At 41.3% G+C, this 24,581-nt stretch overlaps 1 protein-coding gene across 2 annotated transcripts in view; it reads right to left on the bottom strand.

The window, feature by feature from the left end:
• The window catches only part of SLC4A4 (solute carrier family 4 member 4), a 345,037-nt gene that overhangs the window by 130,405 nt on the left and 190,051 nt on the right, over positions 1-24,581 (bottom strand). For both annotated transcript variants that reach the window (XM_079775045.1, XM_079775044.1), the window contains one exon: positions 8,287-8,363. In XM_079775045.1, the coding sequence (XP_079631171.1) occupies positions 8,287-8,363 (77 nt within the window). The remainder of the gene's footprint in view (positions 1-8,286; positions 8,364-24,581) is intronic.

Genomic DNA, 24,581 nt, shown 5'->3' on the forward strand with positions numbered 1-24,581 from the left:
GTCCCAATTTTAATTGGGACATAGGTTCTAGAACGTGGGTTCTTGAAATCAGTATATCGGTGCGTCTCAAACACTACAAATAACCACTGATTGCCAATTCTTTAAGAATATGGGAGAGAGTATCAGGTGGGAGAGAAGTTATATAAAGTCAAATTTCTTATAGAAAGGGAAAAGGTGGTGACAGCCATCAGTTCTGTTGCTTACCTAAGTGACAAGCTAATCCCCTTAGAAAGGGACATGAAAGATAATCATTGCAATGCCCACACCAGTTCCCATTGAGGACACCTGGCGAAGGAAAGCTGTAGCCACTCAACCACAAAGAAGCGCATTGCAGTTATGAAAACTATAGTGACTGAAGGCATCTGACAACTGTAACCATCTCCTCACAACAGGCCTTTGTCCTCAGGTCCTCACAGATGTGATTCCTCCTGGTACAGCAGTGTTTCACTGGTCCCTGAACACATGCTAACAAAAAGCACCCTAACCTCGGAAAACTTGAGCCTTTCTTAGCCACTGCACCTTCTCTGAGGAGTGGAGCGAGACTGCCAGTGCTCAGTGTGAGTTAGAAGGTTTTCTGGCTGAGTCGTGAAAAAGAAAAGGAGGTGCTGTTATATTTTTCTACCACTGTGAACAGAAATAGCTATTAATAAAAAAGAAGGGTCTCTTACTCTTTGAGACAGCATGGAGGGACCTGGAGAGTACTATGCTAAGCAAACTAAGCCAGTCAGAGAAAGACAAGTATCACATGATCTCACTTATACGTGGAATCTAATAAATAAAACAAACTGATGAACAAAATAGATCCAGAGACATGGAAGCATGGAATAGACTGACGAATCTGAGTGAAGGTGGGTGGGTAGGTGGGTGGGGAGAGATTAACCAAAGAACTTCTATGCGTATATGCATAACCCATGGTCACAAACAATAGTGTGGTGAAGGTCAGGGTGGTTGGGGGTTGGGGTGGGGTGAAGGGGGTCAATGGGGAAAAAAGGAGACATCTGTAATACTTTCAACAATCCTATCTAATAAAAAAGTAATATGCAAATTGACTGTCACTCCAACACACAAGATGGCTGCACCCATGTGGTCAAAGATGGCTGTCCCCATGTGAACACAAGATGGCCACCACAAGATGGCCGGCAGGGGAGGGAAGTTAGGGGTGACTGGGCTGGCAGAGGAGGGCAGTTAAAGGTGATCAGGCCAACAGAGGAGGGCAGTTGAGGAAGACCAGGCCTGCAGGGGAGGACAGTTGGGGGGGACCAGGCCTGCAGGGGAGAACAGTTGGGGGTGAACAGGCCTGCAAGGGAGGGCAGTTGGGGGCGACCAGGCCTGCAGGGGAGGGCAGTTGGGGGTGACCGAGCTGTCAGGGGAGGGCAGTTGGGGGGGGACCAGGCATGCAGGGGAGGGCAGTAGGGGGCAAGCAGGCATGCAGGGGAGGGCAGTTGGGGGCAACCAGGCAGAAGGGGAGGACTGAAGGGAGGGCAGTTGGGGGCAACCAGGCCTGAAGGGGAGGGCAGTTGGGGGGGACCAGGCCTGCAGGGAAGGGCAGTTGGGGGCAAACAGACCTGCAGGGGAAGACAGTTAGGGGCGACCAGGCCTGAAGGGGAGGACAGTTGTGGGCAACCAGGCTGGCAGGGGAGGGCAGTTAGGGGTGACCAGGCTGGCAAGGGAGGGCAGTTAGGGGTTACCGGGACAGCAGGGGAGGGCAGTTGGGGGTGACCAGGCCTGCAGGGGAATACAGTTAGGGGCAACCAGGCTGGCTGGAGAGGGTAGTTTGGGATGACCAGGCTGGCAGAAGAGGGCAGTTAAGGGCAATCGGGCCAGCAGGGGAGCAGTTAGGCATCAATCAAGCTGGCCAGGGAGTGGTTAGGGGGTGATCAGGCTGGCAGGCAGAAGCAGTTAGGGGCAATCAGGCAGGCAGGCAGGTGAGTGGTTGGGAGCTAGCAGTCCTGGACTGTGAGAGGGATGTCCGACTGCCTGGTGGGATTGGGCCTAAACGGGCAGTCGGACATCCCTCAAGGGGTCCCAAATTGGAGAGGGTGCAGGCTGGGCTGAGGGACACACACATACCCCCCATGCACGAATTTCATGCACCGGGCCTCTAGTAAAGATATATTTTTACAAATAAAATAGTTATTCATGCTAAGGGAAGCTTTATGTGAACCTTAGGATGGGAATCTTCAAAACAATGAAAAGTTATCTCAGCTGAATGTAGCTGACTTGCTCCTATATTAAGTATGTGTCAGAAAAGGATTTGGGGTTGTTTAATCACAAAATGTTTCTAATTTTCATTTTAAAGCAGTTGTGGCTAGCAGTCTCAAATTTATATATGGCTTGATGGTTTCATCCTCTTACTCTCTGACAAAATATTTACATTCAGCTCTATTTCTGCAAAAGACTAAGCCTTCAAAAATAGAAATCAAGACAGCCAAGTATACTTAAAGATAATAGGCAATAGATAGTGCTAAAAATGATTATAATACACTTTAGAAATTAACCTTGGGCCAAATTCCACCAGAAGATCTATGGATAGGATCTCAGAAAAGCTAGCTAAGTAATGAGTATCATGGAAGATAACCAGATAAGAAGTTCCAAGGGTCTGAGCCCTAAATCTCTCCCTGAGAATCTGTAAGGCATTTCTACAACTACTACATCTGCTGCAATCTGTGGACTGCAATTTCACTTAAGGTTAGTTGTGTAATTGTGAGATGTTATTGCATTATTGATAAACCCAAGAAAAGAAATGTCAAGCCCTTTTAAAGTCACTGTACACTGAGCACAGCACTTCCACCAGAGAGTTAAGGCTAAGCAGTAACATGATGAGAAGGATTTTCTTATCCTCACAGCTAATTCCATACCCACATGAAATTGAGAACGAAACCCATTATGTTTGACTAGTGGCCCGGTGCACGAAATTCGTGCACGGGGGAAAGGCTGTCCTCAGCCTGGCCTGCACCCTCTCCAATCTGGGAACCCTCAAAGGATGTCCTACTGCCGGTTTACAGGGATTGGGCCTAAACCGGCAGTCGGACATCCCTCTCGCAATCCGGGACTGTTGGCTCCTAACCTCTCACCTGCCTGCCTGATTTCCCCTAACCACTCTGCCTGCTGGCCTGCTTGCCCCCAACTGCCCCCCGCCACTGGCCTACTCACCCCAAAATGCCCCCCCTGCCAGCCTGATCACCCCCAACTCCCCCCCCCCCCCTGCCAGCCTGATCACACCCAGCTGCCTCCCCTGCTGGCCTGCTCACCCCAAACTGCCCCACCTGCTGGCCTGCTCACCCCCACCTGCCCTCCCCTCTGGCCTGCTGGCCCCCAACTGCCCCCCTGCTGGCCTGCTCATTCCAAACTGCCCCCCCCCTGTCCTGGTCACCTCCAACTGACCCCCACTGATGGCCTGCTCACCCCCAACTGGCCCCCCTGCTGGTCTGCTTACCCCCAACGGCCCCGCCCCCCACCAGCCTGATCACCAACAACTGCCCTCCCCTCTTGGTCTCTAACCGCCTCTACTTTGGCCCCGCCACCATGACTTTGTCCCGAAGAACATCCAGAAGGTCTCCTGGAAGGTCTCCCAGTCTAATTAGCATATTACCCTTTTGTTAGTATAGATAGAGGCCTGGTGCACAGGTGGGGGCCGGCTGGTTTGCCCTGAAGGGTGTCCAGATCAGGGTGGGGGTCCCGCTGGGGTGCCTGGCCAGCCTGGGTGAGGGGCTGATGGCTGTTTGCAGGCTGGCCAAGCCCCCCAGCGGGGACCCTCACCTCATGGGGGTGTGGCCAGCCTGGGTGAGAGGCTGATGGCTGTTTGCAGGCTGGCCATGGCCCTTGGCAACCCAAGCTCCCAGCCCCTCCTTTTTTGCTTTTGCTTTTTTCAGTGCCTCCTTGAGAGGAGGCCAGGGCTGGCTGGAGGTAGGTATCTGGGATTTATCTATCTTCTATAATTGAAACTTTGTAGCAATGAGCGGAGGCCAGGGCTGGCCAGAATGGGTGGGAAGCTTGGCTTCCTCCATCGCCGGGGGCAACCCAAGCTTCTTGCTAGCTCCAGCTCCGTGGCTGCTGCCATCTTGGTTGGGTTAATTTGCATACTTGCTCCTGATTGGCTTGTGGGCATAGCAGAGGCATTGTCAATTTGCATGTTTCTCTTTTATTAGATAGGATAAGCACCCACCACACTTGCACATTTTAAAAATATATTTTTATTGATTTCAGAGAGGAAGGATGAGGGAGAGAGAGATAGAAACATCAGTGATGAGAGAGAATCGTTGATCGGCTGCCTCCTGCATGCCCCCTACTGGGGATCAAGCCAGTAACCCAGGCATGTGCCCTGATTGGAAATCGAACCCTGACCGTCTGGTTCACAAGTCCACACTCAATCACTGAGCCACACCGGCCAGGCACTTGTATGCTTTTAACCCTTTGCACTCGCTTGCTTTTTTCTTGATTCCTTTATTCTAATGCTAACCATGTCGAGTCACACTCGACATCCGAGTGCAAAAGGTTAAAAGAACAGAAAACAAATATAAGGGGAAAGAAAAACTAATCAATATAAGGTAATTGGGGAAGATAACTGGATAATGGAAGAAAAAAATCATCCATAGCAACAAAATAGAAGAGATTATTTATGTAGATTTACAAGTAGATGAGTTCCAGATGTATTTTTTTAATCTACTTCTCCCAGGTGTTTTTCTGCTTAATAAATAGAACATCCAAGTTGGAATATTGCTGAAGCATTGAATCACCTAAATTCTGGCTATGGTCTTCTTCTGCCGTTAACTATTTTAAGCCATTTCTCCGCAGGGCAGCGCTACTGAAATCATCAGCACACAGGCTTGGCAGAGCCAGAGAGAAAAAGTACAGTCCACAGATTTGTTTCTTCTGTTTTTCCCAAAACAGAATCTCATAAAAAACATGCCCTCAAATTCTGTCACAATGTAGCTGACAGAATGAGAAATTCGGCTCCTGTTCGTAACTCTGAACATTACACCCATTTCTTGTGCTACTGAGAAGTTGCATAGCTCCAGGAAGTCGGGAGGCACCATCGCAACTGTTCAAATGGTATCCAGGCAGAACAATCAGTCAATCAGAAACTTTAGTTCCAGTGGGATGAAAGTTTTTGGGGCCAACTTGGAAAAGCCTACAGAACAAGTTTGACTTTACTGCCAAGATCATTTCCAGGACACTGGCTAATTAATTATAAAAGCTTTTTCAAAACAAATTTGAGCCTGGCAACCTTTTTTCCTACCCAAAGAGAGAGAGAGAAAAGCAGGTTCAATATAATAAAAGCCCAGGATTGTTGTGCTGTGTTTTTGTTTTTGATTTTGTTTTTGTTTTTGTTTTTGCAATAGCTTTGTCTTCTTTGCAAGCCCATTTTCTTCTTAGCACCCTTTGTATTTGAAGTTACTAAAATAGTGGTAATAGAAACTGGAACTATTAGTTTGAATTCCTACTCTACCTCGGGTCATAGACAGATCATGGGTCGGTCACAAAACTTCTCTTCAAATTCTTTCGTGGGAAGCAAAGAACAAAGATTCTTCCTCTTTGGGAGGAGGATAAAGGGCTCGTTGCATTAACTATGGCTGTTACATTAGATAAATGGAGACAGATAGTTGCTCTTATAATGATATCCTCATCAACCTCATTTTCAGGCTTTGAAAACAAAAAGAACTAAACTCCTGAATTAAATCTCCCTAGTTTTATCTTACTCTGAATCTTCATAAATGTGAGATGCTAGTGATAGCAAAGATTCTGGTTTCAAAGACAACATCACACAGGTTTTATAGTAAAATCAACACCCCAGAAATATAATGTCCAGCCTATTTCTTCTAATACAAAATCTTGTGCAAGACACCTCTTAAGCCACTGGATTTCTTCTGCACATGCCCAGATATGAAGAGACCCAAGAAGGTAAGAAATTTCTCTCAGCATTTATCAACTGCTTATTGACAAATTTCCAGAGAAGAACTGTCTCTAATAAAAAAAAAGCCTTCCTCAAAGAGTATGTCAACCAGATATTCCTAACTCTGAGTCATCTAAAATCAAGACCCCCAGCAAACCTCATAATTGGTGTTGCATGATACCTTACATAGAGGCTGGCATAGCATAATTGTTTAATAAAATATTAGTTAAAGGAATGAATGAATGAAGGTACCACAATTCTTACCAATCACCATCTCATATCTGGATCACAATCACGTATCTAATCTGCTACTGTTCCTCTCAGTTTCCCCACGGAATAAGAAATAGATTCAGGGCTTTTCCACTTCTATTGCCATACAGTATGAACAACAATCAAAATCAAGAGCCAGAAAAAGTTGATGCTATTGAATTCATATCTGATAAACTTGTAAAAAGAAAACAATCACATATGACATATAAGAACTGTGGATCTATGTTGATTCCCCATGTTTGTTTGTTTTTCTTTTCAATTTAATGGCCCTTGAAAATCTACAATGTAAACCATGGCTATTGAGCCCCTGACGCCCATATTTTATTTAGCCAAGTACTTTTCTAGGGAGCATTCCTTAAGTGGTCTTTTTTGAGACTTCCTGTTGCTTCTTTAGTGAAAATCACCATTTAGAACAATGTATTTAATCTTTCTAAGTCTAAATCTCCTCATTTGTACCAACCTTATGTAATAGGTATGCATAAATTCTTAGCTTAGGGCCTGGCCAATAATAAATGCTCAATAAATATTAACTATTATTTTAAAAACTAGAGGCCTGGTGCACAAATTAGTGCACATTGAAAGGAAATTAATTAGAAAAAATATTTTAGAGGCCAGGGAGGGACTGCAGGAGGTTAGCTCCAGGGCATGTCTGGCCCATCTCGCTTAGTCCCAATCAGCTGGACCCCAGCAGCAAGCTAACCTACCAGTCGGAGTGTCTGCCCCTGATGGTCAGTGCGCATCATAGCCACTGGTAGAGTGGTTGACCAAATGGTCAGACACTTAGCATGTTAGGCTTTTATATATATAGATGTTGTTTGATAAATACTGAGTGGAACCAAGATGTGCGAAATAGTGTTGAGGGAAATCCTCAATAAGTCCTAGTGGACTGAGTTTTCCCTTTTCTGCTGCTGTATTCCATATTTAATGATCTTCTCCCCATCATTTTAAGGGGCAGGAAAGGGAGAGGAGGAGAGCTATCCACATTAGCATTTGAAGGAGGAGTAGCACTAGGAGTCAAGAATTAATCTCAATGTAAAGAGGGAGGAAATTAGGCCTGGCCAAAGCAAAACATCCCTCTTCTAGGGAAAAAAATAAATTAAGATAAGAAGGATAACATGGGATTTCAGAGCATCCTAAAAGTCATACAGGCAATTCTGAACTTAACTTTATAGGAAGCCATTACAAGCTTTTAATCCAAGGGAGAAATGGAAGGACAATACTTTACAAAGTGTGTTAAGTTGTGAGAAAATGGAGACAAGGAATTAGCTCCAAAGGCTCTTCTAGCAACACAGTCTGAGATGATAATGACCCTGTTAGGGTGCTGCTGGTGAGAAGGAGAAGGAAGAATCCAAAAGCTATTTTGGATATATTCATGTACAAGAAAGAACATGAATTCTATCTTTCCTGTAATCTGTACAAATGTTGCTAGTTAAAGAGATGCATCCTCATAAAGAAGAAATGTACAATTCAGATTTATTTATTCAGGTAAAAATTTTACCCACTTAGGCCACACAACTGGTTTTGGTTTTTATTGCACAATGCAAAATTATACCTGCTCACCATTTTCTATTACCCACCCGGATATTCTCCCAACTGGAAAATGGCCCAGTTTCTACCATATTTTTTAAAAGAAAAAAATTGAGACTCAAACCCTAATTGCTCTACATTTTAAATAGTCTACCTACTATGTATTTTAATAGACAAATCTACAGCTAACAAAACTACATTACCTTTGCCAAAAATATACCCAAGTGTGAACAATTGCCAGAATGTTAGTTCTTTCTTTATCAATGCACTTTTTCATAAAGTGTTTCATTTAACCCTCGCAATAACCCTGAGGTAGGGATTATTAATACTATTTTAAAGCTAATATAACTATAGTTACAATAAATTGCCCAAGAGACTTCATCTACAAAGGCTGAAGTCATGACTCAAATTCTTGGGTTCTGAACTCCAAATCCCTTTCACAGACAGCCTCCTCTTCCCACAGAAAAAGTACAAAAACCCCATCTACACATATTGGTTCTTTTCAGTCAGGGAACTATCATTTCTTATCTTTTCCCAGCATCTTCTAAATATGCATTTAGTCTTACATTTCAAAGGAGCAAGAATTCTTTGCTTACCTGGTCCTTCTCAGGTTTATCAGAAATGTCATTCAGACTGGCGGAAGTCAGATTCCTATGGGTCAGGGCTGGGCTACCTGGAAAAACAAAAGCAAATCCTAATTAAAGACTTCTTCTCAAAAGCACAGAGACTCTGGTTGTATATTTCATCAACACTAGTAGATGATGATGGGCATGGTGATGATGCTTTAGCTACGATAAAGGTTGGAGCTCAGACACGGTTAAAGGGAAAGTGTGAAAAATCTCCCATAACTAGTTGAAGTCTGACTGCCAGTCCCTGTTTTAAGATAAGTTACACTTCGAAAGAAACATCAAAAACAAAAGGCATAAAAAACAAATGTACTCCTGGTTTGGTTTGGTTTGGTTTTTGTCCCAGCCCTTTCACACACATCCTAACCTACAGGTGCCCTTTCCTGTTCCTCTCCCCCGCAGAGCCAGGCTCTTTCTCCTGTCAGCAGAGCTGGCCCCAGGTTCAGGCCTACTGTCCTCTCTCCCAGGCCTCTGCAGTCCTTCCTAGGACACCCCTCATTCCAATCAACACAAAAAGCTCTCTGTTCCTTTCTCTAGCTAACATTTTAATCAAAATATTTATCCTGCCCTAGATGGTTTGGCTCAGTGAACAGAGTGTCAGCCTGCAGACTGAAGGGTCTCAGGTTCGATTCCAGTCAAGGGCACATGCCCGGGTTGCAGGCTCAATCCCTAGTAGGGGGCGTGCAAGAGGCAGCCAATCAATGATTCTCTCTCATTATGGATGTTTCTATTTCTCTCTCCCTCTCCCTTCCTCTCTGAAATCAATAAAAATATATATTTTTTTTAAAAAAAGAATATTTCTCCTTAGTAGGCATCTGATCCAGAATCCCCATTCTTTGCCTCAAAATAGTGTTATCACAGGCTCCCCTTAGTTCCTGCATTCCCATTTGGCAGACTAAAATAAGTGTGTCCCTTCTTCCCCCTTAACATGCCAAGCTCCTTATTCAAGTTAAAGGATGGTTCCATCAGGAATGCTTCAGGGGAACCAAGCTCTCTGGCAACACAGCTGCTGTAGGTAACGTCCACTGGCAATCCAGTCAGTGATTTTAGACACTGTTACACAAGCACAGAGAGGAAGGACGTCTGGAAGAGTGAGAGACCATTTTCAGGTAGACTGTGTTAATCAACACAATACTGGACTTTCATTCTGCAGTTGACCTGAAATCTCTAGGCTTACTAAGCAAAAGAGTAACTTTTCGAAGCCAGGGTGCTTGACCCACCCCTGCAGGGTGCTGAGTAATGCATTCATCCTTAATCCTCAATGGTCTGACTCAGGCTGGTCTTCACACCAAGAGGACAAGGGTTGGGGGGAAAGTACAGAAGTTCCAACACAGCTTCACATTTGCTTCCAAAAATTATTTATTGCAGTCTTTAATTCCTTCCGATCAAAACTTCAACACAGGATTTGACAAAAGATTGCAATTTACTCCTAATAATTTAACGTGTATATACCAGCAGCTCTTTAAATTATATAACTGTCTTTAACTACTAGATCAGGGAAATCATAATTTCCTGGGGCTGACAGACAAGATGCTTTCCGCTCCGTTGCATTTCATTGAGTAAGCATGTCCTAGGTCTCTGAAAGCCTTTACCTGGTGGGTTATTTTATTCTAGGAAAATTTGAGCACAGAGCATTTTTCAAAGGAAAGTAAGAGCTGAAAAAAATGTTTACGGGCAATATTAAAAGAACTTCTTTGAAGGCCACATTTTCTTCTTTGAACTGCACGCACACCACTGGATACAAGCAATACCAGGTACAAACATGAATGCCCCAAGGTAATGTTGGGTTTGAAACGCACAGGTAAGAGGTAGATATAATTTTGCACTTTATACTTAAAAAATAAAACCAGTTATTTGAAGTAAATGGATGGAAAGTCTACCTGAGTAAGTAAAGAAATCTAAATTCTATACTCCTATGTCAATGAAGCCTTAGAAATACTAATTATAAGTTAAAAGTCGCTTAGGTAAGCGACTAGATAAGAGTAATTTCTAATTATAAAGCAATTGTATTAAGTGGAAGTACTGAAATAAATTGAAAGCAGTCTTTCATTAAGTAATTTAAATTTCCTGAGCAATATCCTAAACTCACTCACTGATTTGCTTTGGAAATACTGCAAAGGTACATTTCAACCCAAGTACTGCCCTAACTGCTGCAAAATCTGAATACGTAGAAGCCAAATGATAAGGTCTTTATTATGATGGTAATCTTAATTGATGTCACCACTTTTCCAAGAAACTTCATCTATTGTCTCATCATTTCTCATTTCTGAAAGACAGCTATCTATATTTGTATTGTATGGGGAAAGAAGAGGCACAGGTCCAAGGAAGAGGAAGGAACCAGATGGGGAAAAGGAGGCCAGTGTTAAGAAATAATCAACTCTACTGTCCCTCGTAAACTTAACTTTTCTCATTAATAAAAGTACTATTTAAAAGTAAAATTAGGAATGTTCCCTAATGTTTAACTTTGTAATACCTTAGAAGAATTCAAAGTCAACACTTCTAGGTAAGCCCTAAGCGAGATGATCAGCATTCTTCAATCTTTTCCCACCTCCCTCCCTAACAAATTCCTCACCCTTACACCCTAACACCTTGAACCAGAGACAAATGCTTCCCAATTCCCAACCTGTGGCCCCAGACCAACAGCATCAGCACCACATGAGAACTTGTTAGAAATGCAAACTCCTGGGACTCACCCCAAATCAACTATATCAAAACTCTGGGTATGGGGCTTAGCAACATGGGCACTAACAAACCTTGGAAGTGATTCTGAAACATGCTAAAGTTTGAGAATTACTGCTCTAAATAAACCAGTTACCTTAACCAAAGGGTGTCCCAGTCAGAATCAGAGTTGAGAGGGGGTTAAATAAGCTGAAGTAGCCAGCGTGGCAGTTCTGATAACCTTGCTCTCCCCACAAGCTACTGCTTCAAACTGTTCTATCTCAAGCAAATCAGTAAATTAGCATCCTTGCCACATAAACAGACAAAAATGATCATACTTGGCTTTTCCTCTAAATCATCACCTACACTATCAAGTAAATAACTAACTTTGTTTTGGAAGCTCACTGTTTTAATTAGCCTTTTCCAGAAACATACCACCCAATTCAAAAAGACAAGGACAAGAGCCAAAAGAGATGACAAACCAAATTATATCTGGGAATCAGAAATCTGAGTGCAGCATTTTAGCAAACCCAAAAGCTGTTATACAACAGGTCCCTAACAATGTTCTATTGTGAATATTTTGCACCTGACATTCAATAAGATGCATTGTCAGAACAAACCAGTGCTTTCTATTTAGAGTTTTATCCTATAATGTGAAGTCATTATACTGCAGTCCTGAGTGAGTGGGGGTAGCAGAGGAAGATGTCCCCTTGTCCCAGAAAGGTGTGTTACAAGGATACCCTAAAGCGTGCTACCACCTGTGCAGGTGGTGATTCCTTTACTCAGAGCTACCACTAGCAGGCACTTCCAATCTGAAATCCAGGGCATACAGATGTCTTAAAACTGTTCTTGGTCCCAAGAATTTTGGGCTTTTAAGTGTTGGTTTTTAAAAAGAAGAAAAAGAAGGACCAGCCTCGTGTGCATTAATTAGAATGAATTCGCATATCCCTGATTTCTTGCCATAAGAAAAAGAAAGCTTTGGAGAATCACATTTTCAAGCAGTTTCACACAATCAAAAACAATTTCATTTTCTAAGTACCCACTTGGCAGGTACATACTGTCTTCTATAAAAACTAATTGCATTCTGTACTAAGTTTGAAAATCATTTTTATTATTTAGCACACATGTAGCAATTCATAAAATCCTCTGCAAGTATATCTCTTCGATAAAATAAAAAGGGGTGAGGAGAGTGTACAGCATAGGAAGAGGATGATATGTAAAAGTGTACATATTAGCCTGGCAGGTGTGACTCAGTGGTTGAGCGTCAACCCATGAACCAGGAAGTCATGGTTCGATTCCCAATCAGGGCGTATACCTGGGTTGCGGGCTTGATCCCCACTGTGGGGTGTGTAGGAGGCAGCCAATCAATGATTCTCTCTCATCAGTGATGTTTTAATCTCTCTGTTCCTCTCTCTTTCTCACTCTGAAATCAATAAAAACGTATTTTTAAAAATGTTAATAAAATAGTGTACATATTAGATAAAATTGCAAATATGTGTGTAATGACACATATATTGCCACATGCACACCTCATACCTTTATAACGAGCCAATAGAGAACCTAGGAACAAGGTAAAACAAAGATCACATGGGCTATGAGATAAACTGGGTTTTTATTCTTACTAATAATTAAATAATATTTTTAAAATATATATTTATATTATTTTGCCCTGACTGGGAATTGAACCCTGACCTCCTGGTTCATAGGTCGATGCTCAACCACTGAGCCATGCCAGCTGGGCATTAAATAATATTTTTAGCATAAAAATAACTAAGGTAACTTACAGGTAATGGACATTTAAATGAATCTGGGCATTAATGTCAGAAAGTTTAGAGCCATGGGTATTATTTGAACTGCTTGGGACCACAAAACAATACGTAGTTTCAGAATAATACATGCTAATACGTTCTGTCTCCCAATGACTCACTGATGGTTCCCCCCTGCCCTGGTTGTTATAACAAATCTACTAGAAAATGTCTGTATCTAAGATTAAGGACCAACTAATCTTTTTTAGTACTAGGTACTTGAACTTCCATTATCTTAATTCTTACATAAACACTTTGAGGTTAGTATTGTTATTACCACTTTAACATAAACATGAACTCAAGGCAGTTAAATTTATGATCACACAGCAAGTAGTAAAAACATAATTTAAAGCTGAATCTCTTAATACAAATCCCACTGCCTCTGAGGAAACAAAAAATGGTCTCTCTATGTTATTTACATAAATAAGCACGTGAACTTCACTTCCAATGAAGAGAAAATTTAAAGTATAACTTCAAAGAATATATCCTATTTCCATGCCAATTGTGTGCAATATATTACTAAAAATGTTTAAGGTAAAAATGCTCTTGGTTTCCAATTTTAGATGTTCCAAAAAAATGAAATTTACATATCTTTGTGTTTTTATTTTCATAAAGAAAAAAATGAGGGGGGAGGGCAGATATTCAACTCAGCTAGTCTGTTTAGCACTGAGATTAAATAGTAACTCCAAACCACTGCTCTCTAACAAAAAAGAAAATATGCTAAAAACAGTAACAATGTAATTATAAAAGCAATAATGCCACATGCTTCTGAAAGTGCTAATTCACAGACTCAGTAAGGGCCCACAATGATCATACAGCCGATTCTTCATTATTTCCATGTTGGTTTTCCACATTTCAGGTTACTCCAAATGCAATTCCCATTTCAACCACTAATCAGGAATATAATGAGACAGAGTAAATCGCAATAAGTTGAACTGAGAAAGTCTAGAAGAAATGGCTAATGGATAAGCTTGGATTTTATCAGACAAGCTTCCTACTCTTCCATGGCAACAGAATTTTAAGAGCTCTCCCCACCAAAAACAATATTAAAATAAGCATGTCATTAAAAATTCCAACCCCTTCTCATTCCCTACCTCCAAATAAAATACAGAAATATTTAAAATGTAAATATTAGACTAAGGAAAGTTAAAAATATCATCAGAAGGAGTTCTCTGAAGGAACTTCGTGACTAAAAGAAAATCAATTTGAATATTTTTGCTTCTTTCAATTGCAACTGTTATGTTTTATTTAGAGAACTTCTGCTGTCTTTTTATGATTTAATATAATGTAAACTCCAAAGGTCCAGAGCCAAGGCCTTCAGTTTATGTTGTTCACAGTTATAGCCTCTGAGCTTGGCACTAGTGACTCTTAATAAGTATTTGTGAATGAATGAATAACAACTGGGTATCATTTTATCTCCATTTTGAGTTACTATAAGCACTACTGTTCAAAGTCCATTTCCTATGAAGGGAGATGCTGTGTGCACACTTCAATAGCCTTCAGACTTGGAAAGCCTTAGAGTACATAAGGAAGAAGTTTGTAGCTGACCCAGAACTAACAGAAGGAAAGGACTCTGCCAAAGTAGCTTAAAGCCGTCAGTCGGCAGTGGAACAAATAAAAACACCCTGTAAAGGAAGAATCAGGAGGTGAGAATAAAAGGAGAAATAAGGGAGAGTATCAGCACTTCAGCAAAAGGAAAGGAGAGCCTTGGGTAGAGAAGTCTAGGGGAAATGAAACAACTCAAATATTGTAACTGGCTTTGAAAGTTAAGCAAATTTGGAGAAAGGAAGAAGACTTGAAAAGATCCAGATAACTATCAAAGTATGTTAGTCAAGTTCTAGCCAAAAGCTCAAGTCATCTCTAATATATGGCACAAAGACAATGGGAGGGACATCCTTCTAGAGAGAACTAGAAGTGCACAGAGGCCAAACCACAATATAATAAACACCTATGCCAATGAGTCCTCACAGAGACTACTCTTTACTTTTAAAGACCGTTCTCTACCTATTGAGATCTCGGCTGTCCACATGCCGCTAGATAATCTCTCCAACTTCAATGACCTTGACCCTATTCTCTCCCGTTTTTGAGTTTTCTGCTACTCTTTGGCCTTTTCTCAAGAGTTAATGTTAGGTCTTAGACTTCAATGTCAAATATGCAAGGTTCATCTCTTCTAATTCTTTTAAAATTTGTATCAACAAAAGCAAAATGCTCTAACCATGGAGACTCCCATTTTAATAATATTACACTGGATATTTAATTTCTATTATACACTAAAACACAGAGTTTTTATTAAGAAAGCATTTCATTCTCTTTCTGCATCAGCTACATAAAAAAGACAGTTAAAAAAAAACCAAAAACCTCTACTCAGTTGAATAAACATTCAGAGGCAAACAAGGACTGAAAAACTTACTAAATAGAAAAGTCCCATAAAATACTTCAAGGAATCTGTGGTCCTTGTATTACATACAGAATTTGTGATCTAATACTAATTCTTTCTCTGAGTCTCACATGCATGCATGCACCCACCCATCCACCCCCCCTCCACACACACACACACACCACACATAAAATTATGAACAAAAAGTTATTCTGCCCGGGTGGCATGGCTCAGTGGTTGAGCTTTGACCTAAGAACCATGAGGTCCAGGTTCGATTCCCGGTCAGGGCACATGACCTGGTTGCGGCCTCAATTCCCAGTGTGGCGTGTGCAGGAGGCAGCCAATCAATGATTCTCTCTCATCACTGATATTTCTATTTTTCTCTCTCTCCCTTCCTCTCTGAAATCAATAAAAATATATTTCAAAAAAAAACTAAAAACAAAATAATATAAAACCACATCAATTAAAAAAAAAAAACAACTGGTGGAAGACTAACAGAAACAGACCTCCAAAACTTTCTGGATGAAGAAGAGCAGATGGTATATTAGAACCTGGAACTATCTGCAGAGTATTGACCCTGCAGTGTAAAATGTGTGCAGAGAGGCATGTGTCAAAAAGGAGATCTTCCCTGCAAAACTCCAAAGACGCTCCACACTGGAAGAGGCTAAATATAATGGGGGTTGAAAAAGATGAGTTTATGGAAACTCTATGCACAGAAAGTTTACCACCACCCCAGTGGGCAGAGCACCCAGCAGCCATTTACACCACAGGGCTGTTTGCTACAGAGGTGTTAGAGAACACAGGGGTAATTAGTGCAGGTGTTTGTACCTCAGAGCAGTCTTCTGAACTCTAGAATTTAGGGGATACATCAGGTAACATTTTCTGCTCATTCAAAAACAAATACTCTTTCTTAAATACAAATGAACAATTGAAGATCATCAAATATTTGAGAAAGCCTAAAACACACACCAAAAAACAACAAAAAAACCCCACAATTTCAATTTTTAAAAATATAATTTTAAAAATTTAAATAAAAACTCTTACTAGTCTGCAGAGAGATTAAGAAGCTATTATAGCCTTGACCAGCGTGGCTCAGTGATTAAGAGGGTCAGCCTGCACACCTAAGGTTCTCAGGACATATACCTACTTGTAGGTTCGATCCCCTGCCCAGGTGGAATGCCTGGGGTAGGCAACCAATCAATGTCTGTCTGTCTGTCTATCTGTTTCTCTCTCTCCCTCTCCTTTCCTCTTCTCTCTCTCTCTCTCTCTCTCTCTCTCTCTCTCTCCATTCCCTCCTTTACACTCTCTCTAAAAATCAGTGGGGTTGAAAATAATCCTAGGGTGCAGATTAACAAAACAAAAAAAGAAAGAAAGAAGGAAGCTATTATATTCGTAAAGCATGTACAAGATGTTATAAAAATAAAGCAAAAAATACTTTAGAGTTATAATTACTTTTAAAGATCACATATCCTTGCAAATAAAATAAAATAAACAATATAAAGGTTAGAAAATATAATAAAGAAAATATTCCAAAAAATGTAAGGGTAGAGGGGTTGTAGTCCTTAGCTAGTCATCTAAAGGAAGAGAGCAAAGGGAGCCAGACATTGTTGAGCATATTCAGCTGGGAAGCTGAGGCCTGTTTGCTTCACTAGGAAGCTGCAGCTTCACACCCCAAGAAATCAGCATTGTCCCTCCAAGGGGATTAACACCCCTCCCTTCTCCCCTCTGGTACTGGGGGGCTGGAGGAGAGATAAGGACATGCCCAATCAAGTAAAAATGGTGCAGGGGGAGGTGTTTGACCCTAGGGGCCTGTCAGTCTAACCTGGGAGAAAAGATCATTGGCTAGGAGGTGGACCCAATGCAAGCCTGTGAAATTTGGTATTTTGAAAAAGCTCCTGGTTACAATCCCTGGAGAGAAAGCATTCTTTCTCTCTCTCTCTCTCTCTCTCTCTCTCTCTCTCTCTCTCTCTCTCTCTCTCTCTCTCTCTCTTCTGCACTGGCCCTGTGATGGCTTCCCCTACCCTGTTACTTTCTGCTCTCTCCTGCCAGGGACCAGTCGAACATGGGGATCTGGTGGCCACCTAAGTCTGGCAGACTATGTGGGCTCTGAAGAACTATGAAGCCTAACTCTGGGCACTAGCTTTCATTTTGGCCCTGCAGAAGACATGGCTGGTCTTTCTCATGGCTGGATGGAGAGGGGACATTGGAAGCCCAGGGGCAGGGGCAGGGGCAGCCATCACTAATAAGCCACCTGGCCACATCACAATCTCCTGTGAATGGGTCCTTGAAATGCTTTTCTGGGGATCCCCTGAAATTGCATGTTTCCCACTGACAGCGAGGGGGACCAACAGCCAGAAAATCTGAGAGAAAAGATCAGAGGAACAGAAGCTGCTCCAGGAAGGCCAGCAGCTGACTATTAGGAGTCCTACTAACCCAGAACAAGGCATTGAAGAAGAGAACAGTATTAAAGAAAATATACCAGATCTAAAGGATATGTTTCTTCAAATCACAAGGGTCCCAAGAGAAAAATACACAAACCACACACACACACACACACACACACACACACACACACACACACACATCCAGCCCTCTATGTAGATGAATCATTGTGAAAATTCACAATACCAAGAATGAAGAAAATATTCTAAGATTTTTTATCTACAGAGGAAAGAAAATAAGAATCAGACTTTTGGAATTCTCTTAAGGAATGATAGAAGAGAATGGGACCATATTTTCAAAGTTCTGGGAGAAAAATCATTTCAACCTGTAATCCCGTACTCACCCAAATACTACATGTGAAAACACACACACACACACACACACACACACACACACACACACACACAATGAAACTTTTAGGGAATAAAAAAAGGTCAACTTTTATATATGCCCTTTCATGCAAAGTCACTTGAAGCGTGATTTACCAAAATGAAGGAAGAGACTAAGAAAAAGAGATACGTGGTCTTGAACTCAGGAGAGCAGTGAAAGTAAAAGAACAGCAGCTGTGCAGCCGGTCTGGAGGGCCAGGCGTCTTATGCAGCAAGAGGGTGGTGGGGGCAGTGGGGGACAACAGGACGATGGATCTGCAAGAAGGGGGTACCTATAGGGTTCACTGTATCCCTGAGACATTGAAAAAGTTTGGGAACAAAGTAATGTCAGGTGATTCTAAAAAATGTAATTTAAAACTCCAGGTTTAAAAAAATGTACAAAGATAAAATGTGATCATAGTCCATTCTATAGCTATAGAGTAAACAATATTCATATAGTCATAATAATATAAATGCTATTATGCGTTTCTGACTTTAGAATTGACTGACAAAAAGCACAGATATTATTTGTAGAGACAAGAATGTAAATCTAACCAATATTGACAATAATTAGGAGAAGTACTGATGACAGAAGCCTGGAAGTGAAAATAGCAAGGAGAGGGGCAAGGAAGGGAATAGCGAGGAGAGGGGTAGGGAAGTCAATATCCCTTTCCTCAGGTAAGAAGTCAAAAGATCCCACCAATACTTGCCACAAATGAATAAACAAACAAAACAAATAAATAATGAAAGCATAGGTTTATTGCCTAAATATTACAAATGTAATTAACAGAACTAAGAGGAAGATACAAACATATTTGGAGGACAAAAACATGGTTGCATAAAATAGGTAAAATGTTTTCTAGCAAAGAAAAATTAACAGACAATATCTAAGATTGATAAACCAGAAATAGCAAGGTAAGCAAATTATAAAGAGATATATAAAGAGATCCCTAAAATAAATTTTTTAAATAGAAACAATATAAAGAATTACAAGTGGTTGTTACAAGGGCGGGCCCAGGAATATGAAGCCAAGCAGTTCATTTTTTCATTTGAAATCCTTCTGTGCTCTTCAATTTCATAACGATTTGCACATAATACTTGAATAAAAATATAATACATGTCTATTTATCATATGATAAATGTTAAGTAGGTATACTTTTATTATTTCTAAGTACCTGAGATTAAGTTGAAACATTATTGCTAGCAGACAACCTTGGAAGATTTAATTAGATCAAATTTTAATGTAAACATTGAGATCAAAATTTAAATAAATTTAAAATCAATTTTTAAGTAGTTTTAACATGCTCCATGAAATAATAAATATTTACACTATTTTTAAAATCACAGCAAGGGAAATTTTTTTGGAAGGTTCTGTCTGAATTATCAAAGATTTACACCGATAGTTTTAGTCAACAAAAACATTTATACCTGAAAATTATATGCAAAAAAAAAAGAGCATGCACAGAAAAGCCATTTAATATAGTTCTGCATCAACGGCCAAATAAATACATACATATGGATGTCAATATCAATGCCGATATAGAAACAGTTTATAAGTATTAGATATAATTATAAACTTATAGTATATCTCATAAACTGTAAGTTTATAAGTATTAGGTATGTAAGTATTAGATAGGGATAGACACAGACATAGATATAAAACTTTAAGAGTATAAGGCACATGCCCTAACCAGTTTGGTTCAGTGGATAGAGCGTCGGCCTGTGGACTAAAGGGTCCCAGGTTTGATTCCAGTCAAGGGCATGTACCTTGGTTGCGGGCACATCCCCAGTGGGGGGTGTGCAGGAGGCAGCTGATCAATGTTTCTCTCTCATCGATGTTTCTAACTCTCTATCCCTCTCCCTTCCTCTCTGTAAAAAAATCAATAAATATATTTTTTAAAAAGAGTATAAGCCACAGTCTCTGGGCCCCCAGTTACAAATGTAGCCCCTCCTCGTGGCTCCTGATTCATGGCTCACAAACAGGGATTTGGGGAAATCATTCAAATTGGCTTCCTGGGCAGTAACTCCACATGGCCTTGCTGACACACATCCAATTAGTTAATGCACATTGAGCAATAATAATCACAGGTCACCCACAACTCAGAGAGCAGCCTCCAGAAAAGGAGGACACAAACATCTCTGGGCCCCTAATGCCTCTATCCCCCAAGTGGCCCTGAAGACTCTCAGTTACGTACTGTAAGTCTGGGTGACAGCAAAAGCAGGGGACAGCCCCTTTCCTGGTGTGCACTTACTCAGACCCTCCTTCCTCCCCCTTAGAGAAAATCAGCCAAAGTGACCTCTAGATTCCAAGTGATGTGATAGCTTTGAGGCCACAAGTGATCCTAGGGTTACGCTGGGGAATTCTGATCAGAATTAAGATGCGCTCAGGATTTCCCTCTTAATGAAAAACCAGAGCTGAACTGATGCTTGCAGTGCCAAGTTGATCCTGTCCTACTCCAAAACCATGTCGTCATCCAGTTCTAAGAAATCCCAAGGGACCCGGCTGGTGTTGCTCAGTGGTTGAACGTTGACCTATGAACCAGGAGGTCACGGTTCAATTCCTGTCAGGACACATGCCTGGGTTGCGGGCTCTTGATAGCTCGATCCCCAGTGTGGGGCATGCAGGAGGCAGCCGATCAATGATTCTCTCCCTCTCCTTTCCTCTCTGAAATTAACAAACATATATAAATGAATAAATCCAGAGGGTAAGGATCTTTAACTCCATGACACAGATTTGCATGACACCAACTGCCACAGCCATCATTTTTCTGATGGTGGGTGGGGTTGTACCGGGTGGTGGCTCACACCTCACCTCTCTCAGATGAACCTAATGGTCCATAAGAAAAAATACAAAAAGAACCCCAGAGATAACTTGTCAGCATAGTATCATGGAAAGAAGAAAAAATTGAGTATGAATAGGTGGTAAAACGGGAATAATGCTCTTTTACAGGATTGTTGAAAGGATTAAACAGGGAAACATGTGAACAAGAGTTCTGCACAGTTGCTCAATCAACATTCATGGTTTTCTCCTTCCCTTTGGCCTGAAACCACATGCATAAATCCCCTTAGAACTCAAGATCCTCAGGAAACTGTGAACTCCAGGCGCCATGGTAGGATCCCACCATGTGTAATTTTCCAGGCTTAAAAGACTAGTTCAGAGAACTGGGAGGCTGCAGCAGGGGGAGGGGGGGGGGCTTGAAATAATCTGAGCCAAATCAAGAAATGGGGACTGAGGCCTAAAGTAGCTGTGATTTAGGTCTCAGAGGGCATGCAGGGACTTCAGACAAACCAGAGGGTATTCATCACACAGAGGGACTTCAGACAAACCAGAGGTAGAGAGCTTCTAGGAAAGGTGTCAGATGTCCTGCTGAGCACAGAGGTCATTAATAAATATTTACTTGAGAAACCTATGCTTTTGATGTGTTATATCGTGGTGACAGAAAGTTCTTAAGGTGGTCACTACTGTGTTCTGAGGAGACTGTGGTCTCAGTTCATTCTAGCACCTCCCCCTCTGATTTGAGGGCAATATATGCCTTCCTATATTTACTACTACAGTGGAATAGAGGGTGAAATGAGAACAAGAGCAGAGGGTAAAACATATGAAACCTCAATCAACAACCCCCCAAAAAGATTCAGAGACTCTAGGAATGCTTCACCAGGTCTAGTTATGCTGCGTAACTATAGCATAAATCAGTGGGCAAAGATCCTTTCTAGAAAATCTATTTTTGGCTAAACCAAAATGAAGAAGGGGAAAAGCAGAAAATTAGGAAAAAAAACTCATATCAGTAATAATGTGAATCAGTATCAAAACTTTTGCTTCAGAAATTCATCTAGTACAGTTGATTGGAATTTTCTCACAGTTGCATGTTATCTCTAGAGGAATATAATACAGATGGTATAAGTTTAAATGCCCCAAGGGGTAGATACACTGGAAGGCTGTGTATGTTATTATAGATGTGGCTCATAGAATCACAGAATTAAAAAGTACCTGGAGATCATAACCAAGTTCTTTCCCAAGCAGTTCTATAATATCAGACAGAGCCAGTCTCTTAATATCTGCTTATATATTTTGGATGACAGGAACCTTGCCACATAATGAGGCAACCAATTTCATTGTAATAAAGCTCATGATTACCTGTGGCAAATTTCTCAAGTAGATAGCAGCATGTGGACAGACCAAGAGACTGTATGTGCCGTTTCAAAGCACACACATGCATAGCAAGAGCTCACTTTCATTTAAATACACATAACTTCTTATAAATAACATACATCCTCATATATTCCCAGGATTGACTATGGATTTCATAAACAGAGGCCCTTGCTTTACCTTTACAATTCTCTGGCACAGGGGAGGTGGTCCCTGCAGCCCTCATTCCCTTCCCCCGCCCCCCCCCCCAAAAAAAAAACACAAAACACTGTTAAACAAAGGTACCTTGATATAAAAAGTCTACATCCTTGTACAAAAAGATAAGGAACTATATCCTTGCCAACTGGGGTTCACCAGCCTGAACCTGGATCAAGTCACTGATCCTTTTGGAAAATCATGAAAACAAAAATTACATTCAAATCCCTATCTAAAACATCAGGAGTCTTGAGTTAATATCTTCTCCCCAAAAATGTTCACCCATAGAGCCTGGTTCTGTTCTCTGAAGCAGCAAAGTCTACTTTCCTCCACATGTTTGTATTAAGCTAGCCCTCATCCTGAGCCAACTGAGTTTCCCTTTCTCCGATTCCTCTAAACAACATTCCCAGGCCGAGTCGGATCTCTTGCTATCTGATCACTTTCTAGATCAGCGGTCGCCAGCCCGTGGTTGGCGGACCACTGGTGGTCCATGAGGTCCGAAAGGTTGGCGACTGCTGTCCTAGCCTAAATGGTCTCTCTGTTCTTATTCTCCCCCTTCAGTTGTGACTCACTCTCTCTACACACACTCCCACTTTGCTCAGGAGAATCAGTTTATCACAAACATCACTCTCCCCTTGGTAAAAACTGGTTGAACCAGAAGGTCTCTAAAGGTGGAGACTGTGTCTGCCTTGTTCATTGTATTTTCCCAGCACCTAGCTGAGCACTGGCCAAAGAGTGGTAGTTAGAAATATTTACATGAATGAATGAGTGAATGGACAGTTTACATGAATTAATATAACACCCAAAAACTCTATCGCAACAACTGGATATAGTGAATTTATCATCACTAAAGGAGAAGGGATACTACCAATTCAAGGGGATAATAATCATTCTTACTGAAGACAATAGTCTCAAACACCACTGACATCATTACAAATAAAAATCACCTACACAGCTCAGCCACTGGCTAGTCCAAAGGAAATGCCACTTTTTTACAGGCTCTAGGCAGTTCCCTCAAAAGACAGTTAAAAATTATTCAAAGATGTCCTTTAGAAATTGAAGACATGAGTTAACCTTGACACCGACAGCTATTCCTAAAATCCAGACCACAGTCTAAGTGTGTGCTAGGAGAATCGATTTTTAAAGTAAGACATTTATTGAGGGGAAAACTTGTCATTACAATTGGATTTACCCTATTCTTCCTCCTCAAAAAGGATGCTGATATTAGTCTCTCTGCCACATTCACCTAACAATACTGTTCTTTGACTGGTAACCATGGTTACTACTTGCAGAACCCATCACAGTGTATGGCTCTTTCTGAAGCAAAAGCTGATCATGGCCCATAATAGTTTGTGCGCTCCAGCTGTTTCCTGGAGTCATTAAGAATGGGCCTTAGAAAACAGAACCATCCCAGAAAATTACACTTTGGAATGCTGACTTGCTGTCTCTCATTGAGAAATACCAGGAATTTCATTTTCTGACGTGAAACAATAAAAGTCTGAATGGTAAGTGTCCACACTTCTTATTAGCAGACAAGAGCACTATCTATGGCTGAAAGTAGGAAGACCTGAAGACAGAGAGGATGAGAAGCAAAAGAGAAATAAAAAGGAAGCGTGTCATCTGGAATCTACACACCTGAATGCAAACCCTGGTGCCCCACTTACTGGGTGACCTCAAGGACTCCTCTGCCACATAGGCAAGGTTACAGTAAAATAACCACCTGAGACTCATGGCTTAAAACAACAGTGACTTATTTCTCACTCGATAATGTCCACAGTGGACCAGGAATTAAATGCATTAACTGCTCTCTACAACACTGCCGCTCTGAAGGAAAGAATAGTTTCCCTGGAAGTGATATCCATCATTCTGCTAATGTTTCATTGGCCAAAACAAGTCATGTGGTCGCACCTAACTTCAAATGGTTGAGGAAGTAGAATCCTCATATCTACCCAGAAGAGAGTTGTAACATTTATTAATAGCCTTAATGAATACTGCAAGTACTTAACCTCGTTGAGCCTCAGCATCTTCATCTATAATAAGGGGTCAGTGATGCTTAAACTTCATAGAATGTTTTGTGGGGATTAAATGAGACAGGGCCGGGCTGAATAGATGACAGCTGGTAGTTGCCTTGGTAGTGATATTTCAACCATGGATAGAATGGTCTGGTCAACCATTCTGGCCCAGGAATTCTCAAATTCTGCTACCAAAGAGATATCAGCAACCAAAGAAAAGCAGCAGAGCTTCCTGATGCCACTAGGGCTGAGGCTGGTTAA

This window comes from Cnephaeus nilssonii, assembly GCF_951640355.1.
Source record: "Cnephaeus nilssonii genome assembly, chromosome: 1".
NCBI classification, from domain to species: domain Eukaryota; kingdom Metazoa; phylum Chordata; class Mammalia; order Chiroptera; family Vespertilionidae; genus Cnephaeus; species Cnephaeus nilssonii.